The sequence below is a fragment of the Papilio polytes genome, unplaced genomic scaffold (genome assembly GCF_000836215.1).
Source record: "Papilio polytes unplaced genomic scaffold, Ppol_1.0 DF823177.1, whole genome shotgun sequence".
In the NCBI taxonomy this organism is placed as follows: domain Eukaryota; kingdom Metazoa; phylum Arthropoda; class Insecta; order Lepidoptera; family Papilionidae; genus Papilio; species Papilio polytes.
Genome location: NW_013526027.1, coordinates 332,240 through 343,822, shown reverse-complemented (window position 1 = coordinate 343,822; position 11,583 = coordinate 332,240). Strand labels below are relative to the sequence as shown.

At 34.4% G+C, this 11,583-nt stretch overlaps 1 protein-coding gene across 8 annotated transcripts in view; it reads left to right on the top strand.

The window, feature by feature from the left end:
• Nucleotides 1–11,299, top strand: part of LOC106105193 (rap1 GTPase-activating protein 1) — a 197,409-nt gene extending 186,110 nt beyond the window's left edge. For 7 of the 8 annotated variants that reach the window (XM_013285460.1, XM_013285457.1, XM_013285459.1 and 4 more), the window contains 10 exons: nt 4,718–4,865; nt 5,304–5,579; nt 5,717–5,898; nt 6,190–6,287; nt 7,064–7,423; nt 7,767–7,848; nt 8,276–8,450; nt 8,933–8,971; nt 9,463–9,647; nt 10,208–11,299. In XM_013285460.1, coding sequence (XP_013140914.1) covers nt 4,718–4,865; nt 5,304–5,579; nt 5,717–5,898; nt 6,190–6,287; nt 7,064–7,423; nt 7,767–7,848; nt 8,276–8,450; nt 8,933–8,971; nt 9,463–9,647; nt 10,208–10,354 — 1,692 coding nt within the window. In that variant the 3' untranslated portion in view covers nt 10,355–11,299. The remainder of the gene's footprint in view (nt 1–4,717; nt 4,866–5,303; nt 5,580–5,716; nt 5,899–6,189; nt 6,288–7,063; nt 7,424–7,766; nt 7,849–8,275; nt 8,451–8,932; nt 8,972–9,462; nt 9,648–10,207) is intronic. The other variant, XM_013285461.1, reaches the window with a different exon arrangement.
• The last annotated feature ends 284 nt before the right edge of the window (nt 11,300–11,583 follow it).

Here is an 11,583-nt window from a genome sequence, read left to right as displayed (position 1 = left end):
TTGTTTTTGGTGTATTTTGTTTTGTTTTGTTTTTCGTGTATTTTGTTTTTTCAATCTATACTAATGTTATAAAGAGGAAAGAATTGTTATTTTGTATGTTTTGAAGTTATTAAAAAACTACTGAGCCGAGTTAAAATTCTTTCATCGTTAGAAAGGTATTTTATCTGTGAGTAACATAGTCTATATTTTTAAATTTCCCGCGGGTTCGCAACCAACAGCTAGTTAATAATAATTTGCAATAGTACTAAAACAAATGACGTCAAAGGTCATTGGATTTTTGTTTATGATGTCTTGTTTTAGAAATTACGTAGGATTACATTAGTATTAGTTAGAGTACAACTTGCAACTAAAATCACATAAACGTTTTTACAAACTGTTTCAACTCATTATATGCTTTGGGAGAATAGTTCTAACGTCACTTTGATGAATCAAACCTGCATAACGATGTAAACTAGTAACTAAAAACAATAATAAAAAAGTTCCTTGTGTAATAAAATCTTATACGACGTAACCTATATTCTAGTCGACCGTATGTTTGAGACAAGACTTTCGTAATGATACAAGTACGATGTCTATCATATTTAATAGTTGATGTACGTACAGGATGTTTACATATACATTAAATTAATGTCTCAATAGATGACTGGGTCACCAAAATATAAACTGTTGGGAATTGTGCAATAAATATAGGTCAATTACTTAAGAGTTCGAGATGTAAGTACATAGGGGACTATTCATAATAATCTACATTGATTTTTAGATAATTGTGGTCGAGATGGATTAAATATTATTACGACATTATAATTGATAAGCTAAAAGAAAACTAAATGGTTGATTAAAAAAGGATTCATTGATGTAGAAGTAAGTGTTCCTTATTTAAAAATCCATTCAGTGGAACCAATAAGATATTTATAGTGGTAAATAGTATGAAAATAAATGAAATCTTAATAAAAGATGTAACAAAGTTTACTATTGTCATCCAAACCTTTCGTTAAACAGATGTCTGAACAAAGGAAAGGAGAAAGCAATAAGTAAATGCGTCGTTTTTTTGACGCAAAATTGGTTCGGAGACAATTTCGGCAAAGAGAAAATTATGGACCCTTAGAAATGATTGCCATTTTCACTGTCACCGTTCAACTGAATAAATCGGGGGACGACTTAGAAAGAAAAATGCTTTGTGTCTGCAGCGAGACTGACACAAAAGGTAACAAAACCGCTCACAAAGTATTTCTTTGCGATTGTAAAAGTTTGTGTCATTAGAGATTTTTTTACGATTGTTCTTAGTTCGAGGTCAGTGGAGTGAATATGGTTCTGAATCATTAAAAGTTATTGAAACAAATAAACATCAATCTTGCTCTTAAAAGTAAGAAAAACAATTGAAATAAACCTAGGATTTTCAGTCTTTTTAGAAGTTAAATTAAATCGAACAATTGTTCTTATGTTTTACGTATAATATGTGAACTCAACTCATTTAAAATAATTGTAAATTTCAAAGTTGTAATTGCATTTCCATTCAACCCTCAAGAGTCAATATGAGGCAGTTGGTTATTATTTTGGGATTGTTTGCTTAAAACTACGTAAACTTTGGGTATAATTAATGAAAACTTTGGTATATAAGATTAAGTTTAGATATTAAATAAACAATTTAATATAAACTAATTTGATACCATTGAAACAAGGATTCTTAGGGTAGACTCCAGACCCCTTACTTGGGACTGAAAACGTATAGTGAGCTGATGATGATGTAACAAGCATAGTAGGCGTTTATTTTAATATTAATAAAATTAATGTTATTATCTTAAAACATAATCTAATTTCGAAATCATAAATTGGGATGTTTTATGTGCATATCAGTTTATGTCAGATGCCATTTTCACCGTCCATGATTCCCCTATTTTTATAATATAAAATGTGAGACTCAATCACCGATGCGATCCATCAGAGCTTTGAAAAAGAGGCATTAACCCCTCGCCCCTTCAATTACCGTCTTTAGCTTTCAATTTGCGTCTTTGTGGCCCATGAAAAAGGACAGCCGATAAATTCGGTATTTTCAATACGATGACTGGCAATCTTTGATGTTTGAGCGGTGATGTGAAAGTTACAATACTAATACACATTTTTCGGCAAAGATTTTTCCTCCCTTTATAAATTTTACCAGTCTGTAATAACCTTACCAATTTTGGTTTTACATATTTTAAATGCAATATGAATTGAGAAGAATTGGTTTTGAATTTTTCTACTTATCTTACTAATATTATAAATGCAAGTTTAGATGGATGGATAGACGGATGTTTGTTAGAGTTTGTTGCCTAAACGAATAAACAGATCTCCATAACATTTGACATAGACGTACAAGAGAGTCTGAATAAACACGTAGTCTACACACTTTTGTTATTTTTTATTACACGCTGACGGAGTCGCAGGTAGCAGGTAGTATTGGTTAATTCTGAAAGGGTCAATTTCGTTAAATCATGTTTACACTTGCTATTTAAGTTTTATTGTTTTCTTAATTATAGAATCCCCACTTAAAAAAGTAATAAACCCATTATATTGGTTCAGTAATTATCATTACAAGCCGTCGATAATTTCGAAGCTAAATGGTTTTAATTTAATTGGTTAGTCGCTAATGAGTTTCTGGCAACATACGAGGAGCTAATGACGTTCTCAGCACTAGTTGCAACTTTTACCACACACATGGAAACTTAATTGAAAATCAAATAGTATGAATAGATATGTATTCAATTGAATGCGCAAAAAATATTTTGTAGTAAAAAATGAAGTCAGTACTAAAAAAAGATCTTATTCACCATAAAGCAGTATTTGATAACCACTAGTAGAGCATAAGTCACTTTATCGATTGTAATTTGATACTTTATTTAAAAGAGAACGAAAATGAGAGAATTACACTAGTTAAGATAGTGGAAACTCACAGTTATGGACGACTCACAAGAACAACAATACATACATGGAATTTTGAGAGATTATTGTATTTAAAATAAATTCAAACTCTGACTAACTGGAAAACACTTCGAAAGCTTAATCTGTCAACTGTACGTAATATTCGCCATTACAATAGACTATCCTTCAACCGTGTACTATAATGGGTTGGTCGAGGTCAACGTAAGAAACAAAGCGAAAACTAATTACTATTTCCTTCGTTGGTAGCTTTGTTTTTTTTACAAACATAACGGGTAATGGAAAAACTTAATACCGTCAATTTTTAATACCTTATATGGTCAATATTGGAATGTAGAATAAAATTATCTTAGAAATATTCAATGATTCATGTTTTTTCTTTAGAAAACTTTACATATTTTAATCACATTCTGGTAAATTTTGAAAAAAAGATTGTACAGTATTCGTTGTGATTTAAGTTCATAATCTATGATTTATTTACCCTAAGACCTAAGATAAAAATGATATTTTTTTTACGTCTATTCCACTCTAGTACTTTAAGAGCCATATATGACACAATTCACACAATTGAATCCTTCAAAGAACAACATAATTAACCAGACGACGCAATCTGTAAGTGAATCAGAGCTAATAGTGCGTGATGATATCATACACCGGTTTGATGAGGTACCAGCTGATATGGCCAATAAACGGCAAACCCACCTACATTGTAATTGAAACAATTGTTAAACACTGTATATTCCCGTCTTGTAAACTGATACGTATTTATCTAAGGAAATAAATCATACTAATATAAATGCGAATGTTTCTAGTTTAATTGTTAGTTTGTAGCCTAAACTGCTAAACGGATATCGATGAAATATGACATATATGTGGACGATAGTCTGGAAGAACAGATAGGCAACTTACTTTTGCTTTTTTTAATTCCACACTGACGGTGTCGCGATCGAAAACTAGTTCTTTTTAAAATTGATAATACTGATCTTATACGTTGTAAATCTGTAGTAATATAAATGTAAACAAACCCATTAAAAGACATTGTATTTCCAAAAATAAGTGTGATTTTCGGTTTTAGTAATATTATAATTCCTAATATACATAGTAGAGAGCATGTAAAGGTATCATATTATTTAGTTACATAAGTTTGTTTTTGTTTGTCTGATGAAATATAATATGAATTAATATTAACTTTTATTTTTAAAAAGGTTCTTAAAGTAGGTCTCGGTAGTCCTATAATTAACAAATGTTGATATTTACATGTATGTAAACATATTTTTCCCTCTTGCTTGTTGACCGACACAAAGGAAGTCTGCACTCGATTTATAAAACTGATAACTTTTAATTACACATGAAAATGGTCATTGCACGATTTTCCTGTTTTGAAATAATATATTACACTACGGTTATAGACGAGAGCTAATAATGTTGTTTTTTCACCTCTTAAAGTAAAATAACACTATTAGAACAAAACTGTTTTTCCATTTTGTCTTCAATTAAAACCACCAGTCCTATAGCAAACACTGAACGAATATGTAATATACTTTATGGGCGGAAATTGGAATGGTTGCCTCGCCTGTCAGACTAATTGGCGACGGCATTATGATGGTTTACAAAAAGATTGCCATGGTACTCGCCTTTATTTACTACTAGCTTTCGCCCGTGACTCCGTGGAATAAAAAAAAAACAAAATGATGTAGCGTAACTTGTCTAACCACGTAACTTGTCTAAAACTTAGGTCAAACTAGCAAAAATCCAGCTTCGGAAACCCAGCATAATTCACATTTCATGTTTTTGTTACTAGGAACACATAAACTTGGTTGGGTTCGACGAGAACCAGAGCCCGGTGGTGATGTCCCTGAAGAACGAGCACATGGCGGGGCAGGACCACACGCGGATACTGCTGCGGCTTCGCACAGAGACTATGCATGGACTTATACCAGTTACAACAAGTTAGTAGATACATTTATTCACAAGTGGGCATAGTTAATATAATTAAACTACGTTAAACGTTAATTCATCTCGTCCACCACTCACTTGCATACCCATAGCATAGGAGACTAGCATGCCAGTTAATGATTCAGCATACCAGTAACATGCGATGTCCCGCAAAAACAGACTAAATTGACGAAAATTTAATTAAACCGAAGTTAACAAAAGCTTTAACGTTAACATTTTTGGAACTAACCTAATAGTTAATCTGTTATGCTGATTGGTTTGCAAATAAGCAGCAATACTAAATTGTAAATAAAATTCATCATCATCGTCACCAGCATCATACGTCCCCACCGAGAGGATCGGACCCTAAGTTAGGGAAGAGTAGACCTAATTCTTAGAAAAAATAAAATGATTAGAGTACACGTAACTTAAAAGGAACTATTGTGTTTCAGGATCTGGTATAATACCATCACCAGCGAGAATGGCAAAGATGTTGAACGAGCAAGTGAATGTGGATAACTTTATGGCGGTGACGTGTCTGAGCGCATCGCCTCTCATCGCTACTTACGACGAGCACGTGCTTGTTAATGACTTTAAGTTCGGCGTCCTCTACCAGAAGTATGGACAGACTACAGAGGAAGAACTCTTCGGGAACAACGAGACGTCGCCCGTCTTTGATGAGTTCCTTGAAATGTTAGGACAGAGGATTAAATTGAAGGACCATAAAGGTAATATTTTCTATTATCTAAACTATTTTTATATCTTCATGCGGATGAAGCCCCACGCGATTTACCGTATGAAGAAATCTATCCACCAAAGATCCCATATCTTGTGTGGCATGGTCTTAGTATGATGTGTGTGGCAGGGTACCGCGGCGGGCTGGACATCCAGAACGGTCACACGGGCTCGGAGGCGGTGTACGAGCGGCACGAGGAACGTCAGATCATGTTCCATGTGGCGCCGCTGCTCCCGCACACGGCGGGCGACGCGCAGCAGTTGCAGCGCAAGCGGCACGTCGGCAACGATATTGTTGCCCTCGTCTTCCAGGTAAGCATATATAGTTGATAAAAATTTTATCAAGTTCACTGTATTTACCGGGGAACAATACAATTAAACTAGGGTATTCATGTGCCCTAGTCAATCTGTTTAAAGTAGACCATAGCTAACGGTGACTCAGAATTTGTTTCAATTCAGACCTAAAGATTGTCTTGATTTTACTGCACCAATCTCTACCGATGAAATCTGTAATGTCATTGATTTTGGGATTATCATGCATCTTAAATAATGTTCTTGATATCTTAATTAACATTACTTAAGTTCTGTTGTTTCTTTTTCCAGGAAAAGGCGACTCCTTTCACCCCTGACATGATAGCGTCCCACTTTCTTCACGCTTTCATCGTGGTCACGCCTCTGGAGACGAACGGCGGGGAGACCAGGTAACTATTCAATTAATGAATATTGCTAACCACGATAACAAACTGAAAAATCAAGTTAATGTATCTAAAGCGAGAAAGCGAGGGAAATAATAATGCTATTTAAATTTTATAATGCAGTTTCTTCATAAATTGTATGTTTAGTTTCATCGCTTACTCTCTCTTGTACACTTGTCAAGTTGTTTTGCATAAAGTTTGTTTAACTTCGCGAGCGCACGGGGGCGCTATTTGCATCTAGTGTCGGGAGAATTGCCCGGAAAAGAGAATGGAAATTCTCATGGTAATTTATATGCAAACGAATCGCGACTTTGTAATTAGGCAGCTTTTTACCGGACCGAATATACGAGTATTCAATCCGTCGGGCAATATTCCCTTGATGTTGATTTTGCTGATTGAACTAAATGTATGAACTTTTATATTCGTTAACCAAGCATTTACTATGATACGCAACTTCATATCATATTGCATTCTGTATAATATTATTTACTTAAAAGCACATAGATAGTTTATATTATTTTCACGCCCAGTTAAGAATGGTTATGGTTTTTTTTTGTTGTCGCGGGGAATGCATTTACGCACTTCACCGTCCATGCTGCGGAGGCAGCAAGGACAGTTTCGTGTGGGACTCCCGGCCTTAAACAATGGTTATGGTACTCCAGTTAAATTCTGATTTACGTGAGATGACCATAAGCATACCACTTTAGGACTTTTATTTAATAGGAATTTATATCAGTTGTATAGATTAGAAACTAAAGTTTTTTTTTTCATTTAATTTCCAGGTACAAAGTGGCCGTCACCGCGCGTGAGGATGTCCCATTCTTCGGGCCGACTCTCCCTCAGCCGTCTGTATTCCGCAAGGGGCGTGAATTCAAAGAGTTCCTCCTTACCAAGTTGATCAACGCTGAAAACGCGTGCTACAAAGCGGCTAAGTTCGCACAACTTAAGCTGCGAACGCGGGCATCTTTGCTCCAGAACTTAGCTGAAGACTTGAAGAGTAAAACGATAGAGTTTCTTGGTACGGGGGTGAGAAGCGAACCCGTCGCCGTCTCGCCGCAGCCGGAGGGGTTTGGGACTCCGAAGATGGAAGGTCCAGGCGCCAGATTTTTCGAGACTGTGAAGAAAGCAATTTACAAAGGCAGGTTAGTTCAGGCATTGGTTGTTGATTAACATTAATAATGTAAGTTTTAAACAAAAACTCTCTTTTTTGTTAAAATTTTAGCAATTACGGTTAAAGTATTTACTAACACTTTATTCGCCAATAATATAATCGTGCGTTGAGAAGGTTAAAAGAAACAAATGTGAAATTTTGATTTCCAGTCAACGAACTTTCAGTCAATGACCTTTCTATTTTAGTCTGCTTTACCTAGAATGAAAGGGTAAGGATAAACTAATTATAACAAAATCGACAAAATACATTTCATGTAATTTAACACCTGCTTGTCTTGCAGAAATGTTAACCTTTGTTTGTTGTTAATTCTACAGATCGCCTAGCGACCCATCGGGGGACAGCACGAAGGGGTCACTTAACAAGAAAATCAATATACACGATACACCTACCCCAAACGTAAGTGTTTAAACAACATTTCGACCTCTCACGCAACAAAAAGCAATACAAAACAAATTCATACTCTATTAAGGGATTTTTCCTATAATTAAAACTAAGTGAAGCTGCCGCTAAAAATAAGCACTAGTAAAAGACTATAGGAAGAATAGAGAAGGGCTACTTCCTTCACTACTGTTTTCCTTACGATTTAATTTGCTGACGATGAATTGTACGTTCGTGGTTTAGTGATTTAAGCACTTGCCTTGTAATCTACAGATCTTAGGTTCGAATCCCGCAATGTACCAATGTGAATTTCGAATTTCATATGTACATAATGTCCTCGACGTTCTTACGTTGAAGCAAAACATTGTGATTGTAACCTGTATATATCGACGAAGAATTTCAATAGTATAGCGGCCAGGTGATGACAATGAAATTGTGTGTTCAGAGCGGTCGTTCGAAGACGTCCGTAGCGTCGTCATCCGCGTCAGCAGTGTCCGTGCGGTCTGCGGGCGGCTCGGGCGGCTCCAGTCCAGACGTGACGTCACGCGCCGCGCCGCCCCGCGCTCACCACGACCACAGCGACGACTCCAGCCTCAACTCCGTCGACCTCGACCCACTCGGTGAGATACTATCAACCTTATTGAGTTAAATTCAAGATCTATTTTCCATTAGCACGACTAGCCTTGAGACTGTCCGCGTGCAATTGTTTAAGTAATGTGATATCCACTGGAGCGACTACAATTGGCATAGAAATCGTATAGCTATTCAGGTGAAAATGGAAAAGGGATTTTTCTCTTTACTAAGCTGAAATTTCTAAAAAACTTAATTATGTTTTGTACTGTATAGTCTATTTTAATTATTTATGATGCTTGTCTTTTAAACCACTATTTTAACATCAATACATTACGTTGTATTCTTTCCGTTTAATTTTCGTATATATTTTATGTAACAATCATAAAAATAATTACCTTTTCTTTCATTGTATATGAATGACATTTATTATAAATATGTAGCTAAAGAGACGTATGTTAGTTTTTTCCCCTTATTATTTTTGTAGTATATTTATTATATAAATTAAAATACATTTTTTCCTTTCAATTAGACGACAAGGACTGGCTGAGTTGTGGTAAAGGCGCAACAGGTTAGTCCTTAAAAAGTTTTATATACCATGTCATTGTTCACATAACATTAAATAGATTCTTTTGTGAATTTCGCATGGAATCATTAGTCTCTGAAATATATATCATCATTCATATGCGATGCATACTAAACCTATGAACGTTCTAGAACAACCTTTTGAATAACATCTCATTAACATATTTATGTAATAAATTGCCAGAGTTATTTATGTCCTTTATTTTTATATTCCATATAATTCCAATAAACCTAACTTTTGAGCATATTCGAAATTATCTTCTAATATTGTATTAAAAAATTGGAAAGTGGCATCTATTTCATTTGATAATTTGAAATTCTTAAATATACAACTAACAATCACAAAATCAACTGCAAATAGAATTAAAAAAAGTAAAAAAGCAAAATGACTGAATATACATTTCTCTTCCAATGTAAGTTTTCTATGATCATTCAAAGCGATATAGTTGACATATCTTAATAATTAACATGTTCTAGGTACGCCAGTTTACGTGGACAGCGACACTGGACTGGAATCGATGTCATCTGCTGAGGCGGGTGCGGGCGCGGGCGGGGCGGGGGCTGCGCGGGGCGAGGCGGGCGCGCGCGCTGACCTCGACTTGCTGCGCCAGGAGGTGTGCCGTCTTAAGAACGACAAGCTCGATCTACTGAAGCAAAATATCGTTAGTATTGTTTGTTACTTTACTATCTAAAAACGTTTGACGGATAAATATTCTTTACCTTTTTCTACTTACACTATTATTCCCAATAAAAGCTAAAATGTCATTACTGACTAGCTGTTCCCGTGCGGCTTCATCCGCATGAAGTTATGAATACTTTATTTCATTATTTACATTTATGAACTGTCAAAATAAAATGCATAAATGACAACCTTGCTTCCTTTATGTTGGCAGCTTGTAGTTTGTGATGCCTTTCCCACATTAAGATTTATTTCTATTTTATTTACCCCCTAAGTTTAATATCGTGAAAATATATAGCTTAAAGCGTGTGGTAAGTGTAGGGCATTTTATTAAAGGAAGAATTATTCAAAAATATGCCGTGATTGCTCACATCCTACGCCACGAAGTAGAGTGTGTTTACGCTTTATTATATTAATATAGATTACCATATATTTAATGTAATTAAATATAAAAAACTAACCTTTGTGGAGAATCTTTAGATAAAAAATATATCTCCAATATAAATATAACATCTTATAATATAATTATAAACTTTTTTCCAGGCATGGCAAAACGAGATCAAATGCCTTCGTGAGAGGGAGATCAAACTGCAAGGCGAGTTGATGTCCATGTCCAAGGAAATGAGGAAGATCCGCGAGCACCAGAGCACCATCATACCGAACCCTTCGTCGCACGACTCCACTGCTTAGAACAGTTACTATGATTGTATGTGATTCGGACACGTCGGACAAAAGAGACGTGCCAAATCAAATCAACCACTTGCGGAGTCCACATTTTGGAAAGAAACTGTAATAATATGTTTATTATGTTAAAGTTTCGGCAGTGCGAACGCGTTAGAAAATACTAAAACGCCTCAATGCGTAGTAATGTTAGTAGAAACACTATATCTATTTTCTTCATATCTGGGAATGATTGTGCAATATTAAATTTGCAATAATTTACGTAATTATTACGTATGATTTATATTTTCATTTATGCAATAACAAAGTTTGCCTATTCTATACATTCCTGTAATCTCTATGGTATTATTGGATATGTGTGGACTTTGTTCGTGCAATTTTGTGTATTTTTGATCATTTGCATTTAAATCAAAAATTGTATTAAAAGCTTAGATCTTCGCTTGACTGATTAAAATGCTATGATTAACTTTGTATAGTTATTAGAGAGAATTTGATTCGACTCTTCTATGTTATATCAAAATTAATATTGGAATTTCAGATTTAGTAGAACAACTTAGGGTAGTGTTCCACTGCTTTAATTATTGTATAAATTATTGTCTCTGGTTCTTCAAGGAGAAAGGGATGGTAATATGTTTATACAATTTTTATCAGTGGAAATTCAATAATGAACTGTGAAAACAGTTTGAATCATTATCTTAATTCGAAACAAGAACAAATAAAGACCTTGATTTATATTACCTTTTAGACCTCATAGAAAAGATTGTGTTTATTAAAATAAAAAATATAACTCGATTTAGCCATTATTTCTATGCGCGTAAATGTAAACGAGGAAATCTTAATGTATATTTAGTAATTTTTAATGTACTCTTGGTACTAAATAGTTGGTATTTTGGCGTTGACGGAGTAAGATCTTGAATTTTTTGATAGTTGATTTGATGTTAGAGTACTTTATTTAAAAAAAATTAGAGAAGTTTTCAATGTATAGTTTTTATAGGTATTAAAAAATACAAAAAAAAACTAACGGTACCTACGAAATTTAGCCTTGACTTGTAGAGCCTTTACGTATATGGTGCATTAGTAAAAATGTTAATAGACGCAATCTTATAGTCTGTTAAATATTAGAATATCTATTTTATAATAATGTATAAATACTATCCCAGTATACATTATATTATGTACTATTTATATATTAAATATTTCATTACTTCAGTGCAATTCTATTCGTAGAAGCACAGGAT